The sequence below is a fragment of the Lepisma saccharinum genome, chromosome 18 (assembly GCF_977018435.1).
Source record: "Lepisma saccharinum chromosome 18, izLepSacc3.1, whole genome shotgun sequence".
In the NCBI taxonomy this organism is placed as follows: domain Eukaryota; kingdom Metazoa; phylum Arthropoda; class Insecta; order Zygentoma; family Lepismatidae; genus Lepisma; species Lepisma saccharinum.
The window spans coordinates 3502583-3530044 of record NC_139246.1 but is presented as its reverse complement, the minus strand read 5'-3'; the positions used below and the strand labels follow the sequence as shown (position 1 = coordinate 3530044).

General features: G+C 39.1%; 1 protein-coding gene across 2 annotated transcripts in view; it reads right to left on the bottom strand.

The window, feature by feature from the left end:
• The window catches only part of LOC146002691 (uncharacterized), a 143384-nt gene that overhangs the window by 12233 nt on the left and 103689 nt on the right, over nt 1-27462 (bottom strand). For both annotated transcript variants that reach the window (XM_083140649.1, XM_083140650.1), the window contains 4 exons: nt 22973-23221; nt 14829-15171; nt 13805-13887; nt 11868-12097 (listed from right to left, as the gene is read on the bottom strand). In XM_083140649.1, coding sequence (XP_082996775.1) covers nt 11868-12097; nt 13805-13887; nt 14829-15171; nt 22973-23190 — 874 coding nt within the window. In that variant the 5' untranslated portion in view covers nt 23191-23221. The remainder of the gene's footprint in view (nt 1-11867; nt 12098-13804; nt 13888-14828; nt 15172-22972; nt 23222-27462) is intronic.

Here is a 27462-nt window from a genome sequence, read left to right as displayed (position 1 = left end):
ACAAACAGCATGAACATCTTTTTGACGATGTAATGGAGGGTTTGGAATATCCAATGTCAGTTCAGAATATTGATAAATTTGAAAAAAGGGCCAGGCACATCAATGGCAAACAATTATCTATTAATGTATTTATTTGTTCCACTGGCAATTGCCCGATAGCACCTCTCAGAATCAGTACACTTGATGATGAATCTGCAATTCCGATTGATCTGCTCTTAATTGAAGGGGATGGCACATATCATTATACTCTGATACATAATCTTGAAGCTTTAGTGAGAACACAACTAGACAAAACTCATAAAATATTCAAGTTGTGTAGAAGATGTTTAACTGTATTTGATGGTCAAAAAATGGTGAAGGGGGTTCGGGAAGAGAATGCAGAAATTGCTAAAAACAAGTTAATTGAGCATCTGAAATACTGTGGGAACCATAAACCTGTTCATATGGTGATGCCCAATCCAAGTGAAAATTGCAAATTCAAAAAGTATGAGGCCTTGTTGGAACACCCAGCATATATTGTCTGTGATTTCGAATCGAACCTCAAACCTATTGCATTCTGTAGCCCAGATCCAGAAGAATCATCAAGTACACCATACCAGCAACATGAACCTTCCAGCTTTTGTTGTGTGGTTATACGGGATGGTGTTGTTATTAAAGAATATTCATACAAGGGACCAAATGCCATCAAAATATTTGCACATATAATAGAAAATGTGTGCCGTGACATAGCATATAACATCTTATTAATATCAAAGCCTATGTTGCCTTTAACAGAGGAACAGATTGAGGATTTCAACAAAGCAGAAAAATGCCCGGTATGTGATTGTGAATTTTCAGATACAAATATCAAGGTTCATCACCATTCTCATACAGATGGTAAATTCTTAATGGCCCTGTGTAATAGCTGTAATATTAAGATCAAGAGACCAAGATTTGTCCCCATATTTTGCCATGGAGCATCCAATTATGATTTCCATCATCTGATCAGGTACGAGGGGTTTGAGAAGCAGAATTTAAACATTTTAGCTGAAAATGATGAAAAATATATATCTATTAGCAAGATAATTAAAGTTGATGGTGTTCCTATTCAATTAAGATTTCTTGATTCTTACAGATTTTTACCTGCTAGCCTGGCTACACTGGCATCAATTACCTGATGATAAATTAAAAATCACACGTGCATTGTTTCCAAATCAGGACCTGAAATTAATTAGGCGGAAGGGTGTATATCCATATGACTATGTTACAGGTTTTTCTAAATTTGATGAGTGTTCCCTGCCACCACAAGAAGAGTTTTACAGCAGAATCAGAGGATCTGGAATCAGTGATGAAGATTATCACCATGCTCAGTTGATGTGGAACAATTTAAAATGCAAGACATTTGGTGATTATCACATGGCATATTTGAAACTTGATGTCGCTCTCTTAGCTGATATATTGCAGGCATTCAGAAAATCTTCCATGCAAAATTATGGACTGGACCCAGTGTATTTTTACAGTGCCCCGGGCCTAGCATGGGCCGCAATGTTTTTCAACACCAAAAAGCCATTGGATCTGATCCACGATCAAGAAAAGTATCTGTTTATGGAGCAATGTATAAGAGGAGGGATGGTGCAATGTTCTCAGAGATATGCCAGAGCAAATAACAAATATATGCCTGATTATGATCCAGCACGGCCATCAAATTATATACTGTATGTGGATGCAAACAGCCTCTATGGTCATGCCATGATGGATAAATTGCCATATGCAGGGCTTGAGTGGGTCGAAGATTTCAATATTGAAGATCTTCAGGACTTTGATGACAGTGAATATGGCCTCTTCTTAGAGACTGAACTGATATTTCCAGATCATTTGCACAATAAATTTTCTGATCTGCCCCCAATTCCCGAGGTTCAGTGCTCACTTGGCTCTAAACAGAAGAAGCTCATGATGACACTGGAGCCAAAACAGGGTTATGTCATATATTATAAAAACCTCCAATTCCTGATGAAACATGGTGTTCAAGTAACCAAAGTTGGCAAAGTTTTGAGGTTCAGGCACTCAGAATGGTTGAAACCATACATTGATACAAACACGGAGCTTCGAACATCTGCAAAGAGCCAATTTGATAAGGCCTTGTTTAAATTGATGGTGAATTCAGTGTATGGCAAAACAATTGAAAATGTCAGAAAACATACCGATGTTAAAATAATTACTGACCCCAGCCGGAGCAAAAAATTGGTTGCAAAGCCCAACTTCAATTACAGAAGAATTTATGATGAGCACATGGCACTTTTCAACATGATGAAAACAAAGATTAAATTTGATAAACCTATTTATGTAGGGGCTGTGATATTGGAATTGTCCAAATTACATATGTTAATATTGTATTATGATGTGCTGAAACCTTTTTATGGTGATCGTGTAAAATTATTGTACATGGACACGGATAGTTTTATTCTTGAAATTCAAACAGAAGATGTTTATCAAGATATGTCACAGCCTGAATTGCTTCAATACTTTGATACCAGTGAACATACAAAAATTCAACACCACAACAAAAAGGTGCCTGGCAAGTTAAAAGATGAGACACTTGGTGATGTTATTGTGGCATTTGCTGGGTTAAGAGCCAAGATGTACAGTTTTGAAACATGTAGTGGTGCTGTTGCCAAAAAGGCCAAGGGCATTGGCAAAGTAGCTGTGGAAAAAGATCTCCAATTTGAAGATTATAAAAATTGCATCAAATCCCAGAGTTCAATTAGAACATCAGAAAATAGAATTCAGAGTGAGAATCACTTGCTGACTAGCAATATTGTAACAAAAGTGGCCCTGGACCCACATGATGATAAGAGATGCATTTTATCATGTGACATACATACTTTACCTTGGGGGCATTGTGATTTGAAAAATGGCAAACAATGCCCAATTACAGAGCATGATTTGAAATAAATAAACATGCCTATGAACTTATTTGGGTTCAAGAAACAAGGTATTATGAACCTGCCGACACCACAACCCTCTCCTGATTTACAATCTGTAATGTCTAAACTGAGTGGCTTGTTAATTATTCATCTGAACAGCATACTTACAGATAATGATGAAGAAACAGGCAAAATATTGTACATATTTAACAATAATTTAAATCATTACCAATTACCTGTAGGTGGTCAATTGCAATTTATTACAACCCCTGAGGGTGATGTTAAAATTTCAGTAGGGAGAAATATTTATAGAATTAAGCACTCAAACATGATTTCTGGCACTGTATATACTGTTTCTGCTGGTGACTGCTTATATATTGAGGTCCCTGGATCCTATGACAAGCTTATACCCTTTTTTATAGAATTAAGAATCAGATACTCTATAATAAATAACCACTAAAAGAAAATGCCTAATGATATATTTGGCCATACAAGACATGAAGATCACAGTGATGAGATTCTGATGCTTGATGTCAGAGTCAAGAAATTAAGAAGTGATTTACAAGCTTTACAAACCACACTCAATGCCAGTCTTCAATTAGAAATTACAAATTTACAATCACAATGCATGGACCCTCTTCTTAAAATTGATTCCGAACTCAAAGTGTTGCTTCAGAAATATACTGATTTGGCCACATTGGATAATTTTCAAAGTTTAGAAGAGGCTGTAGCAGCTCTTCAAGCCAAATTTAAGACCCAGGCCACCAACTCCGAGCAATTGAAACAACAATTGGAGGAACAGATAAATAATGTCCAGACACAGCTCCAAACAATTGTCAAAAGCATAAAATCACAAGAAGATTTTGATCTAGTGATTTCCACTCTAAAAGAACAGATTCAATCACTCCAAATACCTAATCTGGACCCTCTGAACAATGCCATAGCCGAGGTTAAAGGAAAAATTGAGACACTTGAAAATTTTATGAACAACTTGCCATCTTCTGATGCTTTGAATGCAATAACTCGGAGTGTAGCAAACATCAAGCTGCAACTTGAAACATATGAAGATTTTGGAAAAATTCAAAGTTCCATAACCCATCTTGAAGGTACAATAGCAGCAGTGCAAAGTGATTTGGCAAATGTACAAGAAACTCGCCTGCCTGGGATTGTAGATACTCTTGTCAGTGTCCAGCAACAAATCACAAAGCTTGAAAACCTCAACACTGAATCTGAACTATCTCATTTTCATCACTTGATTGATGATATCCAAACAAAACTTGAAATTTTACAACAATCCACACCCTCTCAGGCAGATATAGCCCTGCTCCAAAATGCTATGCAAAATGTGGCTGATGCTTCTGAATTAAACAATGTAAAATTGGCACTTGAATTTTTGCAAAATACAGTATCAAATCTTCCCACATCACAGGAACTTAAAAATATTAAGAGAGCAGTGAATAGGATATTGAAATCAGAAGATATCAAGAATATCCAGACAGAGATCAAACAACTCACTCAGACAGTGGCCACTCTACCAACCAATCAACATATTAATGAACTGCATGCCCTGTTTGAGGATATCAGAAGACAGGTCCATGATCTTACTGCTCAAAATTCAAAATTGGCAGTTGTTGAAAATTTACAGCAAATTGTAGCTAATATCAAGCAACAGCTAGGAACCATGGAATCCAATCAAGCAAATGCTCTGTCTGTTTTTGCCACCCAGCTTCAAGAGATTGTGCAACAATACAAAAAACTTGTTGTAGACGTAAAAATCAAGCCAGGCCATGATGATGTTGTTAGGACCATCAATGAGCACCTTGAATCTGTAACAAGCAGATTGCTTACAGCAGAAAAAGAAATAACGGGCATAATCGAGAATCCAAAACATTCAGTAATTCTTGAATTGTACAGCATCCCCAACAAAGAATATGATTCACCATTTACACCAGGAGGCAAAATATATATGCTGTCCCCTGCACAATTTTATTACCAGTTTTTTGTTGGAGGCACACTGAGACCAATCAAGATCAAATATTGGCATCAGCCACAGGCACACCACTACCCTACCTTATCAATAACAAATGCTGATAACAAAGTAAAAATCACCAATGTAGAGTTAGAGGATTTTACAGACCCCAATACATTAGAAACAGCCTATACTGAAGATGATGGCACTTTGGAATTTAAAATACATATTGGGGACAAATTATATTTAGAAAATCCTGCAGTCTCAGCTGCTGAACACCCTATAGTTGCAATATTCTTGTTTACATACTATGTCTAGACAAATTATTGTTGATGAATTACACAGACAGGCCAGACATAATTTTAAGAGACTGCCAGTAGTCACAAAGGGCATAGATGATTTATGGCAGAGCGACTTGATTGAGTTGGCAACTGGACAGTTGAAAAACTTGGACAAAATCAACAAGGGCTACAAGTATCTACTCACTGTGATAGATACATTTTCAAAATTTGCCTGGGCTGTGCCACTCAAATCCAAGACTGGAAAATGTGTTACAGAAGCCTTCAGGACAATCATCAATCATTCAGGAAGATCACCGCGCTATTTGCAAACAGATAATGGCAAAGAATTTTATAATTCTGTGTTTCAACAATTTATTAAAAGCCAGGCAATAAAACATTACTCGAGTTACAGTGATCTCAAGGCCTCAATTGTAGAGAGATTCAACAGAACCTTAAAAAATCTTATGTATAAACAATTCACACTGCAGGGTAATTATAAATGGCTTAATATTCTTCCAGAACTTCTACATAAATATAACAACTCGGTCCATTCCACAATCAACATGAAGCCCTCTGAAGTAACTTCATCTGATGAGCAAAAATTGATGAGGACTGTTTATTATCCTAGATACCAGCCAACAACAAGAAAAGCCAAATACAGGGTGGGTGATCAAGTAAGAATCAGCAAATATAAGCACTTATTCAAAAGAGGCTTTACGAGAAACTGGAGCACCGAATTATTTACAGTGGTTCAAGTTAAACCCGGGACCCTTAACACATATATAATAAAAGATCACCGAGGAGAAATTCTCAAAGGCAGGTTCTATGAACAAGAGCTCAGCAAAACTAAACAGCCTGACACATATCTCATAGAAAAAATCATCCGCAGAAAAGGCAACAAGTTATTTGTCAAATGGCTGGGTCATCCGGAAAACAGCTGGATCGATGCAGACAAAGTGATAATATGAGCACCTGGGATGTTATAAAAAGGCTGCCAGAACCTGAACAGCAGAATAAGAGAAATGGCAACTTGCTGCCTGATAATATTAGGTGTCTTATTGTTGGGCCATCGGCTTGTGGTAAAACTACACTAATGGTTGATAATTTTTTATTGGCACCCAACTGGTTAGACTGGAAAAACAGGCACTTGTATGTTTTCTCTAAGAGCTTGGAACAATTAAAATATCAGCAGCTGATGAAGCTATATGACGGATTGGATATAGCCACTTTTGAACCAGATGTTAAGCCACTTGATGAATGTCTCGATAATTCTGTTGTTGTGTTTGATGACGTTATACTGGATAATCAAAACAAGGTTAGAAATTTCTTTACACAGGGCCGGCACAAAAACATAGATTGCTTCTACCTGGCACAGACTTTTTCCAAAATACCGAAGCAACTGATCCGAGACAACAGCAATTTTATATGTGTGTTTCATCAAGATCATACCAACCTCAAACACATACACGATGAATATGTAGGTGGGGACTTGAGCTACAATGACTTTTCCAAGTTTTGCAGCAAGTGCTGGAGCCAGGACAGTTATGGGTTTGTCACAATTGATATGACAAGAACACCTAATACCGGCAAATACAGAAATAAAATCAACAATTTTCTAGACGTTGAAACATATATAAATAACCATGAAACGACCAGTCATTGATGATCTTAAGTTAAGAGATTATCTTGTAAAAAGATTTAAGGGATGGAAATCAGAGAACCGTGGAATTTATGAAAAACACAAACAAACAGAACAGCCTGTCATTGATGCTATTAATAATTTAGGTAAGAATATCAAAACTGTTACAGAGCAGAATCAAGATTTGATCACAGAGCTTGTGCCTGTAGCTGCAAGGAATATATTAGATTATCCATTCACCCCACTTTCCAGCATTCATACACCTAGTCCTGTTGCCCCTCGAAGAATTGAAGCTACTCAGGATCCTATTGAATTGGGTCTTCTTGCTCAAAAATATTTAACCACACCTAAAGACAACAAAGATGAGGTGTTTGGCTTATATGCCGACACAGAGCTTGATGGCAGCATTATTCATAGAATCGGTAATTTCAGAGTAACTTTTATGGGGGATGATATCATTGTTTATTCAGAATCTCGTCTCGGAGAAAAAGGTGCTTTTGTTAAGTACCCCGGCACACCTGGGTTGTGGGAACTGATGACTAGGAAGAGGCCTGGCAGCTATACAGATCAAGATTATGAACATTACAAAGAAATATTAATAAAATCAGATGCTCTATACCAGAACAATGATCCCACACAAAAAAGAGTCAAGTCGAGCAGTGGGGCAAAATACAACAACTTAATCAAGCCCATATGGTCACAGATCAAGACTGGGAGTGGAATCAAACATTACAACACCCTGCCTAAAGAATTTGTGTGGGTTGATGATGTCAGGAAACTTGTAGATAGGTTATTGGTGATAGCTGGGGAGGAAAATGCTGGCAACCACAATTTTTACAATGAAAAGGTTGGAATTATGGACATGATAAGCACCAAATTGTCTAATTTTATAGTGAATGACCCTAAGGGGATTGGATATCTCATAAAAATTATTAATACTCTACCACCTAAATTTTGGAATGTCTCTGAGGGTCGGGGGTTGGTTAATGACATTATAAACAAGCTGCCATTTGAACTACACATTCCAGGCTATCAATATTGTGGTCCAGGTACAAAATTGGAGCATCGATTAAACAGGGGTGATCCTGGTGTTAATCCCCTAGATGCTGCTTGTAGAGACCATGACATAGCATACAACACACATACTGATCTTGACAAGAGACATGTTGCAGACAAGAAATTAGAAGAGGCTGCATTTGGTAGATTTGTAAGCAAAGATGCTTCTTTAAGTGAGAGAATATCAGCATTGGGAACCACCATAGCTATGAGCACCAAACAAAAACTGGGGTGGGGGTTGTGAATATGTATATAATAAACCTACGATGAAGGCCAAGGGTGTTATGTATCAAATACCTTATGCAGGTCTCAAATCTCTTAAAACTATTGACAGCCTTTTGACCAAAAAGCAGCGCAAGAAAAAAAACTCTTGTATTGCAAAAGGGCATGGTATGAAATTGTTGCTTAGCACCCCCCAATTAAAAAAATTACAGCAATCAAGAAAAAAATCACATGTGGGGGGTTTCATATTTACCATCCCTGCCATCTTAGCTGCTCTCGGGGCTGTTGGGAGCTTGGCCGGGGGATCAGCTGCCATAGCAAAAACAGTAATAGATGCCAAGAAGAATAGGGCAGAATTAGATGAGCAGAGGCGCCATAACCTGGCCATGGAGAAAAAAGGCAAAGGTCTTAAGAGAGCCATGAATAAGTTTAAAAAAAACAAGAGCCGCTTACAAACCAAGATATTGAAGCTTTAATCAAGCCATTGGGAATCAAACATTTTAGAGGTGTGTACATGTCTGATTCTTTACCGGAACAACCACTCAACAAAGAGTGTGGCATTGTTAATTTGGATGAGTACAAAAATCAGGGCACTCACTGGATCTGTTATCTTAAATATTTAAACAATGAGGCATTTGTGTTTGATTCATTTGGAGGTGTTCCTCCTGAAAATTTAATAAAATATCTAAAATCAGCTAATCTTTATTACAATAATGCCCGTGTTCAAAACTTCAAAGATGTTAATTGCGGACATTTGTGTTTATCTGTTCTCAGATATATGTCTCAAATAAATAAACCATCAATTGAAAATTTTCAAAAAGCCTTGTGGTATCTGAAACATCATGGGGGTATTCCATCTCACCAGCCAAAATTCAATATTGAAACTCAAATTGCATGATGACATAGTGTATCCCAAAACAATAGCTCTCAGAGCATTTTACGGCATGTACCTGATCCCTAATATTACGCACCACAACAACACAATTGCAGTAGGGGATCAAAAAATTGTCATCACTCCAGGGCAATATAATCTGTCCACTCTAAATGCTCACTTACCCAGAGGTATAGTTTTAAGTCAAAATTCTGTCACTCACAGAGTAGAGATTGTATCTGCTACAGAAACAGTGCATCTGGGTACTATAGGAGAGCTGCTAGGCTTTGAGAACAACACAAAACTTGAACCGGCCATCAAACACACTGCTATGAATATACCTAAATTCTTAGCCATAGAGACTCTGAATATTCACTGTAATGTAGCCGAGGGTATGATCACCAAATCAAATGGCATAGGCACTCACAAACAAACCGGCATCATTGCAACATTCAAGCCTAATTCCGAATTTATGGAGCCGATCATCTACAATCCATCCCCAACATTATATTTTCCCGTGTGTCATAATAGAATAGATTACATTGAATTGATGGTCACTAATGAAAAAGAAGAATTAGTTGATTTTGCTGGAGCCACAACAACTGCAATCATAGAGATTAACATTTAAATAAAAATACATACAATGGAAAATATTGAGAGTTATGAGCTACAATCATTCCCTCCAAACAGGAGGACATTTGCAAATTTAAATCAACCCAACACGGAGATTGAGGTTGATCTTGATGTAGGGGATGGCTTTATACACCCCCACAGAGCAGATCTATACATCAAATTTGATGTTGTAAAGCTCGATGGAACAGATTACCCGGCAAATTCAAATATAAGATTGGTGGATAATTTTGTGCCGCATCTGTTCTCTGAAATTGAGATCAGAAAGCATGGTGTTGTTATAAACAGAATAGATTATCCCGGCATTACCTCCACGGCTTTGGCCACTCTAAAATTATCCAAAACCGAGGCTTCTTACTACAAAATAGGCGGATTTGAAGCTGGTGATAAAATATTATCTAAAAATCATACTGTTTTGTTCCCCATGCGCCTGTTGCCAGGATTCTTCTCGGATTACAAAGATATTATGTGGAAGGGTGGGTTAAGAATTACATTTAGAAGAGCTGCAAATGATAATAATGCTTTGATGAGGTACAGCACATTAAACCCTACAGGAGAAGCTCTGCCCAATACCCTACCTGATGAGGGCAAATGCATTATTCAGACTATGGAGCTAAGAATCCCGGTTGTTGAATATGAGGCCAGTTACGCTCTTAAATACAAAGCTGATATAATAAAAAATCCACAGATTCCTCTGCAATTTTACACATATCAATGCGTACAGAAGCCCGCATCTGGCACATATTATGAGTTTGATGCTACAAATTCATTCTCCAGCATACAATTTGACATGCCTGATTTTGTGGTAGTACTGTTTCAGACTGGGAGACACAATAATCAGGAAAAAAATTCAAGTAAATTTGATAACTGCAACATCAAGAACATATATCTTAAAAATGGCAGAAATGAGGTATTTCCTAGAGAAAATTATAATTTAGACATTTCCAAGGATGATTTTCTTAAATTATATGAGGCTTTTTCAGCTTTCAAGCGTGTCACTACTGGCAGTACTGACATGTATTACTCACCAGATGAATTCAAAGCACGGAGACCCATGTTTGTAATCAACACTTCAAAAAGGAAACAAGTTGTGGTTAATGACAGGACAAACATTAAAATTATCTGTGAATTCCATGAGGCTTTACCAGAAGATACCATATGCAGTGTTATTCTCATAGGTGAAAAATCATATATTTATGACGTAAGAAATGAGAGAGTCACGGAGCAATTCTAGAAGAATTACATTGTTTTAATATTAGATAAACAAATTGAAGCTGGTATCCAATTGAACTTAAACCAGAAATAAATATGTGTGTGTGTGTGTGTGTGTGTGTGTGTGTGTGTGTGTGTATGTGTATGCGTATGTGTGTGTGTGTGTGTGTGTGTGTGTGTGTGTGTGTGGCCTAGTTTTAAGTATGGCCACAAGAGGGGCATATTTTTAACAAATTTATGGATAACAATCTCACAGAAGTAGCTTTTATAAGTGTAGCCTCATCAATCTGAGGGGGTCATACTTTCTCATGGAATCCATGAGGGCTTTTTCATAAAAATCTTGGATTATACAGGGGTTTCACACTTGAGCAAAAAGCTCATATGCTCATGTTAAGATAGTTTTAAGTATAGCAAATCTGCTTGAGGGGGGGTTCATACTTTCTTGAGTTTATAGTACCGTAAATACAACTACTCATATTTCATGGCATTTCTCAACGATAGGCTCGGTCCGTAGCATTTTTCGTAGCGTAACCAATCAGAAGCGACCTCTAGGTCACGCGTGCAGTTGTAATGGCGGCCGCGTGAGATGTAAGCAATGCATCACTTCACATGTTTAAAAGCCGATAACTATTGAACCGAGAGGAATAACGTTTCGTATAAAAAGGTATTAGTTGCAAATGAATGGCACTGCTTAAATACATACTGTATAGCGTTTTACTGTACACGTATAGAAGAATATTTTAGTTTCTTCAATTGTAAACACCGTGCACTCACCATAGATGGCGTAACTCGACGTGCCTTTCGTGCTGTATATATTATACATTGTAATCGCAAAAGCTAGCCGAAAAGTTTCATGAAATACTTTCGAGTAAATTACTATCTGCTATAATATTTTTGCAAGCATTTACATAACATTTATGCTAGCGAAAAAATGTTAAAGGAAATGCTTTCGTCTAAAGCCGGCCAACACGTAACAAGAAAAGAGACTACCATTCTAACGCCACCCACCTTTCTGCATGCTCTCATTCAGAAGCCTAATTTTACAATGAAAATTATCCAAATAATTCCTAACTCTAGAGTCTACCTTCCGACAAAGTTTTCAGCAGCTCCTTTTTGCTTAAGTCATTATGAACTTTGACATTGAATTCCAATCTCTCAAGCAATTTCTCCAGACGGTCCCTGTCCATACTGTTCCTCTGTTTGCTTATCAGGCCAGTTCCTTCTTCAAACGTCTCGTGGCTGAAAATGTACGCAGTTCCTCTTCTGAAATGGTTAACGCTGTAGGAGTCAGGATCTTCCTTCTTCTCAGTAAGTCTTAAAAATAACGATAATATTATAAATAACCCAAATTCAGTCAAAACTGTTAGGCAAGTTGATGTGAGATCCTCAATATGTATTGCCATATTTTTATATTTTTATCACAATTCAAACTTCTCGACTTTTCATTTTCTGTCCCTTTGTCAAGTGGAGATCCTTTTGCAAATGAAGGCCCGGGGCTATAGCCCCTCCCACAATCTAGTTTTATCCTAAATACGGGCATGTACAGTTGGTATTACCCATGAGAATTACCGTGCAAATTGTCCATGACTATATTCATTAATTTTTCTCTTCTATCCTAAGCGAATGATTTTTATGCATGATGGTGCAGAAGTTGTCAACAGCTTGTTTTGAGTTTTCTTCTAATTCTTGAAGTTTTTAATGGATCAAATAAAGTACACCAACATGGCGATGGACAATTTGCAAGGTAATACTCATGTATCACGCTGTACAGGGTGTACCAAAAGTCCCATAACCCCCTTTGAATTGTAGACAAACCTGCAAAATATTATTTTAACAGCATGCGTATGATGAGAGGATGGTATACCATTAAATCAGACCAATGACCACTATTTACTCCAGAGGATCTGTGTGCACGCCGACATTTTCATGGCACAGTATTATTTGCCTCCAGGTGCGATGTGAAATCCTCCGTAACTTAAGATGTCAGATCTGGATTTCGGGGTGACCATTTTAAGAGAATTTCTCAATGATGTGTTCTGAGACAAACGGATTGGACGAGGATCGCCAAATTTACCAGCATCTTTAAAATAGTCACCCCGAAGTCCAAATCTGACATCATGTGATAATGCGCTATGGGGGCACATCAAACAGAAAGTCGCCCATAATCGTTATCAGACAACTGAGGAACTTCAAGAAGCTGTTCGCAGTGTGCGTTTGCTTCCTTCACGTCAGCCAAGTTACGTAGGATTTCACATCGGACCTGGAGGCGAATAATACTGTGCCATGAAAAAGGCGGTGTGCGCACAGAGTAAATGGTGGCCATTGGTCTGATTTAATGGTATACCATCCTCTCATCATACGCATGCTGTTAAAATAACATTTTCCAGGTTTGTCTACAATTCAAAGAAGGGGTAATGGGACTTTTGGTACACCCTGTACAAATACATCTGCTCACAAAAATTTCCAAGTTGGATTCATAAATGTCAGGAAATAGCTCAAAACAATGAGTGCTAAACGAAAAATCTGAAAGTAATAATTATTATTTTGTAATTATTATGCCATAACGTCCAACAAATAAATACTAAAATTATCCCGCGGACTGAACAATTAAATAGATCACCAGTGGCGGACTGAGGAGCTAGTGATGTTTTCTTTTATCAATCTGAATTCATGTAATGCAACTCTATTGTTCCTTCAAGACATTTAACGGCTGTATTTGTTCAAATTTTTAGCTTGAGAAAGAGGGGCAGGGGATTTACCCCCTTCTTAATTGATGATTTAATGTAAGTTTGAACGCGAATAGTGGAGAGTAGGTGTTTAGTCCTCGAACGTTCTGGGTTTTAGTCGTAGCGTGAACCTTCCTTTGGGTCTCGCTCACCATTCATCCTCATCGTCGTGATCAACCAAAAGTGGCAGAAAAGGGAATTAAAATAAATTGAATCAATCAATTATTGACTTTTGAGATATCCAGAAGTCACGTGATGCTAGAATAAATAAATTAATAAATAAAAGGTTGCTTACTTGTATTTATCTTCAATCCACGGTGGAAATTTTCCTCTGATTTCCTTCTCCATTTCCAAATCCTCCAACGTTGGTGGATTGTCCTGAAAATAAGAAATATCAAAACAATTTAAACCTGTTATTTTTAACTCCATACTTCGAAGTGCTTATTTCACATTTAATACTTTCGAAGTCTTATACTTTTGCAAATCACTCTAAACAAATTCTGAGGTTTGCTCCTCCCAGGTGTCCTGTTTCTCCATGACAATGCCCCTGCTCATCGAACAGCAGCAACACAGCAGAAATTGCGAGACCTGGGCTTTCAGTGTTTTGATCATCCACCCTATTTCCCCGATCTGGCTTCATCGGACTACTTTCTGTTTCCTCAGCTCACAGAACACCTGAAGGGACGCTATTTTGCCTCAGATCAGGAGGTAATTACTGCCACAGATCATTGGTGCGGGGGGCATAGTTCAGATTTTATTTTAAGTGATTTGCAAAAGTTTGAGCACCGGGCCAGAAAGTGCATTGAGCTTCGAGGGGAGTATGTTGAGTAGCTATGAAGGTCCATCATTCCAAGTGCATTCATTCTACGTCGGGCTACGAAAGTTTCAGCATCCCCTCGTACAAAACAAACGCATATAGAATTAAAAGACAAAAGATATGAAGTTTTCAGTTTGATAAACACGGTTATAAAACTTGAACTTCTACAGTTTCACCCTATATGTTCCTTCTCGTAATAATGTGTTTGCAGGTAAGAATCAAATTGTAAAATTTCTTCAGCGTGATGTCATAAAATGCATTACTTGGCATTATTAGACACGATCATTAGCGAGAAACCAAAATTACACGGTTCATTGATGTCAGATGATGCATAATAAATGCATGAACCTCGATTTGGTGCATTTTGAGTTATGTGTGATGAGGACTACAGCCTATCCTATCTGGAAACCCGGAAACTACTGCAAATTTATGAAACGATTTACGAAAACTAAACGACCGCCATCTCTTGCTTTTCAAAAGATGTTACTAAGATGCAACTCACCTCTGTGATATTCTCTTGCACCTCAATCAAATGCAGTGCCTTGAAGAACGGATCCAGCCTGAATTTCCAAATGTCGTCCCACTTCTTCATCTGTTTGTCGTAGCGGAGTTTCTTGTCGGTGAAAATGGCTCTGCTGAGAACTTCCCAGTCTGCTTCCTGGAACATCCGCAAGGTGACGTCACTTCTTAGTAGATCTAGGAATGCTTGCCAGTTGTCCTCGTGGTACTGCTTCAGGAGAGCCGAGCATCTTATCCTGAAGGAACAGCCGAAAGACTTAGCCACCTGGATGATCTTATGACAGCATTTTCCACACGGAGAAATGTTCTGGTAGAAAGAAATGCTTCTGCAAGAAAAGAAGCCGAGGCTTGAATACATTCGCGGTTGTGGATTTGCGTGACGCTATATAGATAAAAGAGGTGACCGTTTTGATGGCAATAAAATACCGGGTATTTCATAAATAATCAAACACTTTACATCCAGGATTGGACACAAATCTTACTGACCTGTTTTGCTCACAGATTTTGATCGAACGTTGCCACTTTGATAGCTTTAAAGTCTGTGCGCAAAACTGTTTCTTTTTCTTTAGACAAGAAGTGAGAGAGAAATATTAAATAAAATAGTAAATCATATCAATTTACTCAAACTCAAAAGTTAGGTTAGGTTATGTTAATGACTGCAAAAACACGTGTAAGTAATCACACACACACAAACACAACAGAAGTGAGAACAGCTTGAGAACATTTTACATCTGACAACATCGCTGATACCACTGATAAAACCGGAAAAGTGTGCGCAAATCGGCTGTAGCCATTTTAATTAATTAATTAAAGCTTTTAAAATTACAGAATTTTCATTTATTTCAATGTGTGAATAAGTAGGCAAAATTACATGAAGAGATCTAATCTCGTTTTAAAGAGGCTGTTGCTTAATCAATATATGTGTATTTTTCAGCAGAATTTTTTTTTTTATCGAAATTAAACAAATATCTATTATTGCATGAACCGTTTTTAAGAAGAGTTGTTACTAGCTTGGTCCCCCACACCTTTTACCTCCGCACTCGAGGTTCGGTGCACTTCGTACTCGGCTCTGATTTGTCTAGGGGTATCTTTCTTTGTACGACAATGCACGTGGGTAGCTACAAGTCAACATAATTATATAATTAACTACAAGAGACAACGGATAACCTTTGCGAAACCTTTATGATCAGGGGGATAAATTACCTTGTCCAGCTTTTGTGAAATTAAAAACGGAAATTTTGGATAATTTCTATAGTTTAATTAACGTAAAAATTTAAAGTATATACATGTCGTTTCCGAACGTTCATTTCTCTAATTATTTATCGGGCCAAAACTCTAATTTTTGATGTTGGAATCTCTATTGTTTGTACCTGGATGCTTTACATTTCATGAATTACATCTGAAGTACGCTTGTCACAAGGTAGACTCGCGTTACTCCAAGAAACGTCTTAACAGGCGCTAGGCCGCCCGACGTGTACATTTCTCAACCTCCACGGTGACAAGGCACTAGGCTGCCTTACTTCAAAATAACATCCAGTACAAACTACCTTTTTTACCTGTAAACTGGACACCAAGGCACTAGCTTGCCCGGCAATCCAATCTCTTACAGCATCCGTTTCGGGAGACCTGTCCTCCGGTCCTAGCTAACCGAAGCAAAAACAGCCTCTCCCTTCCAAGTCTCAGTTCCAACAGCCGACCTCCCCCACTCTCATCTGGGAGTTTATATACGTTTGGTTGGCGTCTGTTGCCAACGGCCCTTCTTTCAAAATTTTTAATCTTTAACAGCTAAACTGCCCGCCTTTTCTTTTGAACGTTCGAAACACGAAGAAAGAACAGATAGCTACATGGTATTTATACATGGAATAATACGAACTAAAAATACATAATAAATTGATTTACACTAATCACACATATATATGTTTATACACTTGATTACCCAATTAATTAACATATTAATAAATATTTCAATAAGAAAAGAAAACACTGTTGTCCTGACACGGGGGCAGGGTAACAGATTCCCCCTCCCAGCGTTACAATTCAATCTGAAATTTAAATTTCAGTCTGTGTGAATTGTCTTAAAGTCACTGAGAAAAGTTAAGCACTGTATCTGAAAAAGAAAAGTTCACTGAAAATGCTATGTTCACTACACGTCAAAAACGTCTCTGAAAAAGAAGAGTCTCGCTTTCACTGCACTAAATATCCTATTTCCACACGGTTTCTTCCTCAGGAATCCTGGAACCTCCTGGACATCTCGGTCATCTGGTCATCAGGACTGCTCCAAGGTGCAGACAGCTTCAGCTCCTCCACCTTCCAACGAACATGTCCGGCTCCCGCTCTAGGGTCGACTCAGCCTCTCCTCGGTCCATCCGAAGAACTCCCAGCTCCTTAGTCCCTTAGTCGTTGCATCTGGGAATTCTGCGGTACTCGGTTCGAATTTCAGCTTCAAATGCTTTCAAGGTTCTATCGTTCGATCACACGACCCGACTTTAAAATGGCTCTCCCATTTTTCAACTTTAAGGAATTCCCTTCCTTCTTCGGGCATCGAACTGCCATCCTTCAGCATTCTCTTAGCGATGAAAATATCATGTCTTCATGTTCACAATTGTCACCACCCTTTATCTGCAAAAGGTTGACTAACTAACTAACTAACTAACTCTCTAGCCTTCTTAAACCCGAAGGTTCATGGCTGCAGCAACACAGGCCTTCCATCTGTCCCTATCTTGAGCAAGATCTATATACTCTTTTCCATCCCTACCGATTTCCCTTAGGTCCATCTCGACGTTGTCCCTCCATCTTCGTCTTGGCCTTCCTACTGGTCTCTTACCATCAGGTTTCCCAACAAGAATCCTGAAAACTCCTCTTTCCTCTCCCATTCGTGCCACATGGCCTGCCCACCTAAGTCTTCTTGATTTAATTATTCTAATAATGTCTGGACATGAATAATGTCAACAAAAGGTTGACATAACATAAAATACAACAGTCCGTATTTTTAAATCTTACATTCACAAGAAATGACTTTACCAGGACACTAATGTGTAGCGACAATAAATCAGGAACTTAATTACTACTGTACGAACTAGCAGTCTTCTACTCGGCTCCTCTTTCCATCATTTTTCACAGCCCTTCTACCCCCTCCCCTTGAGATGGATTCTCAGGGTAGAATTTAGGGACGAGTGCTTTCCCTCACACTTCTCAAATTTCTTCTCGGAATGACCTTCAGCTGGTCAACGTTAGCCAGAACTCTCTTCCCCTCACCTTCCTTTTCCAAAACAACATTATTTGGAGTAGTGAAATTCAGAATTCTGTAGATCCCTTTGAATTTCGGGAAAAAGCACGCAGTTTGCTTATTAAAAGCAGACGATATTCTATGCTCTTGAAGCAATACTCGATCTCCGACACGAAGATTAACCCTTCTTCTGCCCTTATTGTAGGCCTTTGATGCCTTTTGCCTCGTCTTTTCTTTTTTTCTCTTGCAAATTCGAAAGCCACGCCCATTCTTTTCTTTAACTGTATGACGTAATCCATCTGTCTCTCCGCCGTGACGTCCTCCCCGGTTCCATCTTCCCTCTGAAGCTCCATTTTCCGAGTGTCATGCGGCGTGTACAAATCACGTCCAAAGAACAAGAATGACGGCTTCAATCCAGTCATCGAATTCGTTGCATTATTAATGGCAAAACTTATCGCGTCCAAGTTTTCAGCCCACGACGAGTGTTCCTTGCAGAACTTTCCAAGTGCTTGCTTGATTATCTTAATAGCTGCTTCTGATTTGTTTCCCTTCGGTCTATACGGCGTAATATAGACGGGCTTGCAATTCACAGAACGCAACGTTTGTGAATACAGTTTGCTTCGAAATACACTCTGGTTGTCACTGACAACGTATTTCGGAAATCCTGACTGAAAACAGTACTTCAAGAATGCTTGCGAGATCGTCCTCGCCGTTGTAGTTCTAAGCGGTGTCAAACTAATGTGCCTTGAGAACTCATCTTGAATGACTAAACAGTACTTGTATCTCCCCTTCGTACTTGTAGGCAGTGGTCCAAAAATGTCCAGAAACACTTTGTATCCAGCCGCAGTAGATTTTCTCGAGTTCATAAATCCCATTTTTCTGCTGTTGTCAGGATTATACTGAAGACAAGTGATACAACTTTTGCAATATTTACTGACATCTTTGACTACTCCGTCCCAAGTATAATTCTCTAGGACCTTAAACAATGTCTTTCCATGTCCTAAGTGCGCAGATAATAAATCATCATGCGAAGATTTAAGTACTTCATTCTTCAACTTCTCTGGTACCCACAGCTTCAATCTGGAGCTAAACGGTGGATAAAGTCCAGTGTTTTCGTCAACGAAACGGTAAAGCAGTCCATCATCGTCGAGACAGGAATGTCGCAGATAAAAGTCAAATTTTCTCTTCTCTCGAGCATCCTTTATTTCAACTTCTTCTCCATTTAAACATCCAATTAATTTCGACAAATAAGGATCATTCTGTTGTTCTCCTTTCCACATTTCTTTATCGTTAAGATCTACGGGCGGCAAAGTTTCTGTCTGTCCGTCCGTCTGTCTTCCATTTGCAGTGTTGCCAGCTGCATCTGTAAACATCGCTTCCGTTTTCCTTTTCTGCTTCCGGTCGAATTTCTGACACACTTTGCCTTCGACTTTAGGAATATCATGATGTTCCATTATCGTCCCATCAGGCATCTCTAATCTGAAATATCCTTCAGGCTTGATGTCCTCTATCGGATAATTCTCTTCTGCATCCGAAGATCCAATGTAATTCTCCCTCTCAGAGAATCCCGCTTCGATCCTCGACAAGTAGTCAACCGCTGTGTTATTTCTACCGGCAATGTATTTTACGGTAACTGGAAATCTGGTCACCCTGTTTATCATTCTGTTTATGTGGCTCGGAATGTGTGAAGATTTCAAGATATCCACGAGCGCAGAATGGTCAGTGTAAGCTATCACTTCCGGTGCTTGCAGAAAGTAATATTCAAATTTCTCCAGACCCATGGTCAACGCAAATAACTCTTTCGCTGTGACAGAATAAGAACGCTGAGTGTCAGACAGCTTCTTACTCCCAAATGCAACAGTCTGCAATTTTCTCGTTTTGTCGTCCTCCTGAGTGACGATATAGCCAAGCGCTATGTCAGAGCAGTCTACAAACAAGTGAAACGGTTTCGAAACGTCAGGAATCTTGAGATCAGGACTATTTACAATTGCATCCTTCAACTTCTGCAAACTCTCTTCTTGTTCTTTTCCCCAAGAAAATTTCCTATTTCCTTGTAACAAGTCTGTGATCGGTTTGGATATCTTTGCTTGGTCCTTTATGAAATCTGACAGAAAATTTAAGAAACCTACTAGTCTCCTAACCTGCTTGATATTTCTCGGACGCTGCAATTGCTCTGCCTGTTTTCTCTTACTTTCCGCACAAGATATGGTATTTTCTGAAATTGTAAACCCAAGAAAATCAATTTTCTTTCTGAACAGACGCGACTTTCGATAACTAATCGTCAGTCCTTTGTCTTTCATCTTTCCCAGGACAGAATCCAACACTCTCAGTTGTTCTTCCTCGGTAGCGTTTGCAATCACTACGTCATCATAATAACATATTGCATCAGTTTGATAATGCTCTCCTAGCGTCTTCTGCATCAGTTCCGCAAGGTGAAAAGGTCCACTACGACAGCCATAAAATAACCTTTTCTATCTAAACGTTCCCATTTCTGTCAAGAAACCTGCATATTTTCTTGTATCTTCAGAAATCTGCATATTTGCAAATGCAAACGGAATATCCAGAACTGTAAATATAGTTCCCCCAGAAAGCTTACATATTGTCGACCTAATATCAGGTATTTCTCTACGTCTAGCCTCCAATCTCTTATTCAAGCCTTTGCTATCGATGATCACTTTACATGTGTTATCTCTCTTCAATGAAGGATAGGCGGTGAAAGGTAATCTGTGTCACCCCTTTCAATGATCCCGTCTTCAAGCATCTGCTCAATCGCCTGATTCATTAATTTCCTCTTTTGCTCAGAAATTGGCCTAGGTTTCGCTCGGAACGGCTTCTCGTTATTCACATCCAAACGAACCTCGTAATCCTTTGCTAATCCCGGTTTATCTTGAAAAACATCAATATGCCGTCTCAGTATGGCAATCAATTTCGGCTTGTTTTCCTCTGAGATATCGGTACCCTCCATCAGCATGGCATTCCTTCTCTCTTCGTCAACCCCCTCCCCTTTGATGTCGCTGCTACGTGTCTCCGCTCCGCAGGCAGAAACGTTCTCTTGGACCCGTTCGACTCCATCCGTGGTCGAACCCAGTCCCCTAGAACCAACAGCATCAACGCTGTCACGTGTCGACGGCGCATCAAAAGGCACGATTTTCGAAAGATCAGGCTCAATTGCCCACCCGTTACGATGAATCATGGGTACAGGTCCCAGCTTAGCCATTAATGTCCTTCCCATTAACATTTCATGATTAGCATTAGATAACACAAATATTTGATCCCGAGCCTTGTGTCCGTGAAACATAATATTAACGTAAGCGCTCCCCAAAGATTCCACATTTCCTTCCGCAAGTATTACTTTTGTTTTACAACCCTTCAATTTTACTCTATTTGTCTTCATCTTCTCGAAGACCTCCAAAGAGACAAAGTTATTGGACGACGCCGTATCAATACATGCGTGTACTTCTACATTAGCCACGTTGCATAAAACGATAGGTTCCCTAACATCTTTTACATTTACATTGTGAGGTGAAAAATTTTCCTTCCGCGTAAAATTTGCAGTTTCCACGCCACGAACTTGACAAATTCGTGGCGACTCTACGAGTTTTTTTGTTACTTCTTCCTTCCCACGTTCATTAATCTTGATTTCCCTACGGTGATTTGAAGCTCTGCAACCTTTCTGTCCACAAGTGTAGCATAATTTATTTCTCTGGCAATTTTCCTTCGAAAAGCGGTTCTGTTTGTTTTCATCCCTCACCGCAAGCCGCGATGGTGGAGGGCGTGAAACCACATGTTCAGCCCTCAAGCGCTCGACTTTCGGGCGGTCAAAACCAATGCTCACAGGGTCCAAGAAAATATCAGATTTTTTTCTCCCTTCTCCCCCTCTCCTCTTCGAATTCCTGGTTAACGGACTTTCTCAGAGCCAAGTTGCGAATTTCGTCTTCAGAAACGAAAGACTTGAATCTCTGCCTTTCCAAAAACTCCGTTTGTAGTTCCAGGACGTACTCGCTCATTTCTCTCATAGAAGTGAATGTCTTGTTGTACAAATAATCCCTAAATACCGGATTGCAGTGCGACTTCACAAACTCAATTCTCTCCTGCGCAGAAGCCGAATTCTTTATCCTGCTAAAATGCCTGTCAACTTTGCGAACGTATTCCGCCAATCCCTCGTTAGCAAGTTGAAACCTCTGAGACAAAAATAACTCTGCTTCTCTCTGATAATCCAATCCATGAAAAGCCTGCAAGAATTTATGCCTGAATTGTGAAAAATCACCGAACGGTTCCGTGAACAAAAACCACTCCCTCGCTTCATTTCGCACTACGTGTACTGTATTTTCATTTTTGTGAAATTTGTAATGTATGGAGGGATTCTTTAGTAAATTTAAATTCACCGTATGTAGCACAGTATTTTGTTCGTTGAATGTAGGAAAAAAACATTATGTTAGTAAAGTACGTACTATAATATACTTATCCTATTGTGTAACATCCTACACTTTCTTCTAAAAAGCGGACATGTCTTAAAAACGGACATTTATTTTTCCCCCAGGCCTGTCCGTTATTGAGAAGTTTTACTGTATTTGTCTGAACTGTACTGAACCAAATACCCATGTTTATGGTTAGTATGAACTAATAAAATTCAATTTAGAAGTAATTTAGCATCTTTACACATGCCCAAAATTATACTTATAATATGTATGTACCTTGGTTATATTTACGCGGAGATCTGGCAACATGGCACTAGGTTGCCATGACAAATGGTGCTGCCATCTGTTATCGAAAAGTTACCGCAAAATCGGCTTTAGTTTCCCCTTAATTGATACAGTGTGACTTAAATGAAATAAACTGAAAATCGCAGTGTGTCACTTATGTGCTTTTTCCCCCGACACCTTAAAAACATCAGCACTTACTTAACATTTCTTTTCCTTGACTTCTGAAGCTCTTCTATCCTGCCAATCGCATCCTCTTCCATGTGCCCATCGTTGGATCCTTCCAGGACGAAATCCTCCAGCTCATCCCCAAAGTCAACAATGCAGTACAACAATGGTTTCTTCTTGAAGTACGGCCTCCCGTGAGCTTTGAAATCCTCATAGTCGTCCTCTGTCAACTTTCTGCCCGACGGAGCCATCTCCTTTCACGCCTAATGAACTCACCGCTTTCTGAAAAGAGTTCGCACGGTATCTTATCGACACATAACCTTCAAGATAAGCCACATTCTATGCACACTGTTCATTAGTTACATTGAGAAGTTTATGCAGTGTTGCCAAACTTTGAAGTTAAACACGTACTATACTCTGTCCCAGCTATCTCTCGAACAAGAGAACGAGGACAAGTTTCTGCGCAAGTAGTGACGCGAGACGGCTCCACCAATGAGCACGTGAGAGGGAACGGGATTGCGTGGAGGGGGAAAGCAACTGCAGTTGCCAGCCTTCACAGCAGCGTGTACTGCTTCGCTCTGCTCATTCGATCCGCCCCGTTACTTACCCAATGGGGCCAACGCATGTAAACGGTTTGCCAACGTGGAGTAAAGATGGCAGCACAAGGTGTACAGTGGTGGAAAAAAGTTCTTCCCCATAAGACTTTAATGGTAGTAAATAATGCCGGAAAGGTAGGCAACACATATTGCACGTTTAGGTGATCGGGTGATTCTGTCTGTCTCAAGAGCAACTCGTCTTTCATGCAATAGCCAATAGACACAGGAAATCTAGGAAAGTCACGTGACTTGTCAGGTGAAATGTTGTTCTTCAGAATATCGCCTGTTCTCAAACCAAGTCGCAGAACCGAAATAAGCTACATGTTACATGTCCGAAAATGATTCGCCTAAAAGCGTTGAACGAAACGCTAAAATAATTATTGCCTTAATTACAAAGGCTACTATACTATATGTGCCGCGGTAGCTTGTTCGTTAGGCCGTTTGATTACTATGCGAGAGATCTGAGTTCGATCCCCGACTGGGAAGAATTGGAATTTTTATCCACCTGTTCAAGTGGCTCCGGCGCCCATCCAGCGTCGTATAAAGTGGGTACCTGTAGGAAACTCGGGGGGGGGGTAAAGGCAGACAGGGGCGTGGTGCTGATCACACTATCCCCACCTTCGGCCGTAACAAGAAAGTGTGGGGCCCTAATTCCACACCCCCTATACACATTCATGACTTGGTGCAAAGCACAAGGTAGCACTTTGCATTTTCATTTACTATACGTCAGATTTTGTCGGAACAGAACTTTCTAATCTCTACGTGGACTTTCTTCCAAGTTCCGTAGGGATGTAAATAGGCTCCACTTTTTCTTGACACAATTCATCCATGTTATATTTCGTTATAATAACCACGGCCGATATCCTGTTTGTGTGTGTGTGTGGGAGGGGGGTTATAATTCAAACATGTCAAGTGATCCTTTCCCACTACTCCATTGTCCGATCCTTCGTATCCAAAATAACTCTCAATTCCACACACTGAAAATGTAGCACTTCCTACATCTTAGCATGCAAATATCTAGTAGCAAAGTAATGTGTAGGCACATAGTGGTTCGGATCCCACTTAAAACTGTAGGTGCATTACCGATTAGTCTTGCTGTGCATAAAGTGGACTCAAGACACAAAATCAACCAACCAACAGAATCCCGTTATTGTCCAGATTATCGAATCCAGAACCTTCGTCGCAAATAACATAAGCAGGAACACATTGTAAAATTACCGAACAGAAACAGAACCTAAAAACTACAACGGATAGATCGTATTAAATCAACGATACAGCACGCGTTCTGAAATAAAGAAGAATACGAAAGTGGAAGGACCTCGATACACACACACGTTTTCTTCCCTCAATGGTAAGCTATCCTTCTTGCAGAGAAGCCTTTACGTAGGCCTTCAAGACCTCAAGAAAGTGTGCAATGATGGGACAAAAACGTACATCTAAAAAAATAGTTTTATAGGAAAACTGTGTTCCTCCTTATTTCGTACGATATTGATAACAGGAACACGTGGCCTCGTCTGCTAACCCTAGTTTCGCAGAGCAGACGCCTGTTTGCCATCCTTTGGTTCAGTGACCTTCGCTCGTAGTTAGCAAGAGTGAATGACTCACCAGATACCTGTTGCCTGTGAGCTTATACAAGAATAAATATTTCGTTAGTGTCTGTAAGTATTGTTTCATTTGCAGTTATATCAGTTAACATTCAAATTGTTTCCTAATGGTTACGTTATTTATAAATTAGTTCTCGAGAGTGAGCTTTCTATCTATTTGCACGGGCGTTTTTTATACAGCCTGCATGTATTATTTTTCTTTTCCTGAAACAAGAAGAAATTCCAAGACGCAAAAAGAGCCGTTTAAGATTAGTTAACAAAAATAAAGAAGAAAACGAAAATGTAAATGTTGAAATAAATTATTGAAGAGATCGAGTAAATAACATTTTGTCACGGAGCCTCCTCGATGGCGTAATGATAACGTCGTCACCTTGTAATCAAGGGATCCCGGGTTCGATACACGGTGGAGGCACGTAGTGGTTCGTATCCATGTTAAACTGAAGGTCCAGTCCCGATTAGCTTATCTGTGCACAAAACAAAAACTAAAGTAATAAATTGTCACAGTGTAAGAACATTTCATATTCAACCACATACGAAACAAAAAATAATAATTTATTCCATGTTGGAGTTCACATCTGTAGCATCTAATCAACAAAGTTATGGACCGCAACATATTTTCTCAAATCCATTTTGATTATACATGTATGATAAAATAACAGAAGTAGAGTAAAGAGAAAGCCAAGGGAAACACGGATGCCTTCTCCAGAATTTCAAATCTCGTTACGTAAGGTTCTGGGTTGAAGTCCCGGGCAGACATGACTTTCTTGTTCTTTCCCCTTTTATCTGCTTTATTTCATCATAAATCGTCTTAATGGTTTACCTACAGGGGAAGAATAATGACAATAATTTCCAATACAAAGCCAATAACAAACAGAACAACAACCAACTCAATTAGGAAGATGTCAAGAAATAAACAAGACCTGACAGTGTCTCCGTCTCTCGGTCTCTCGATTTGAAAATTGCTCTCTCGTTCTCGGTCTCGACTAGTTAAATATAGAAATCGAAAACGTATGTGAAGATACATATACTATTTCATATATCCCGGTTTTGTAGGAGATTTCGTGAGAGATGAAATAAGTACCCTTCGATCATGTATATTTTTATTATTTCTGTTACGTAACATCATTTTTCTTCCTAGTCGCAGACGAGTGACCATTACATGAAATTAATGACGAAATACTCAAAACACCTGTGACATGGACGGTACTCAAACCCGGGAACTTTGGTGACGAGATCGAATGTCGACCACTTAATGAGCTTGCCCACCGAGTCTGCTTAATGTTGCTTGTGTCAGGTAATTTGTAATAACTGTCAATATCCAACATTCATTATCATTTGTTTCATAATTTATCTTATTGATGTGATTAATCTGAAGTCGAAGAATTAGTTGAAAGGCAAAAATGCAAGATTGAATGTCTCTGATGTTATTTCGTGCCGAATAATACGACGTGATATTATGAAATGAATATATTAATAATATAATATGCCTAGTCATTTCATTGATTGATCCCAATTGTACCCACAAAATATGGTATAATGTCCACTCCTAACCGACCTCCGTGGCGCAGTGGTTAGCACAGCGTGCTACGAGAGCATGGGCCCCTGGTTCGAATCTCGGCTTGGCCATGGGTTTTCTTGGTGAGTGTCCCTTAATCAATGTCATCATATCTTCACTCATTACTCATCTTCATCGTCGCTATTTGCCAAAAGTGAAAGAATAGTGCCACTAAATAACAAGCATCCAATCAAATCGAACATCTTCACCGATTTAATTCTATACCGTACCAAAATCCCACTTTATTACTGCATCTTGCTTCATTTTACAGCATCTCAATTGTTTTCCGATTCGAAAACAATTGGAATGTTGTTTTGTGCTGTTGATTGTGCATTGATTCGTTGTTTGGATTGTTTAATTAACGTCGCATTAATTAGTTTAGACCAATCGTGACAGATGAAATCGAGAGCACAAAGGAAGGGGAAAAGACAAGTTAGGGACCACGGCATTCCGTGAATACGACTGAAGTGACTGCAGAATATTATAGATAAAATTTGTTTCGCTGTTTCCTTTTATTTCTGTTTCAGTTATTTTACTTCGCTTTTCTTCTACCACTCGTGTTAATCGTGTCGGTGAGGAAGAATTATAAACTCGTGAAATGGACGATGGCACAAAAATCTATGCCGCTCCCACGGTTCGAACCTGTGACCACAAATTATTTTCTTATTTTTAAAATTTACGCCAAATATGGTTTCAGTCTCTTTCTCAAGGCGTTCCATTGCCTCTCCGATGGCGTAATGGTAACGTCTTCGCCATTGTAATCAAAGG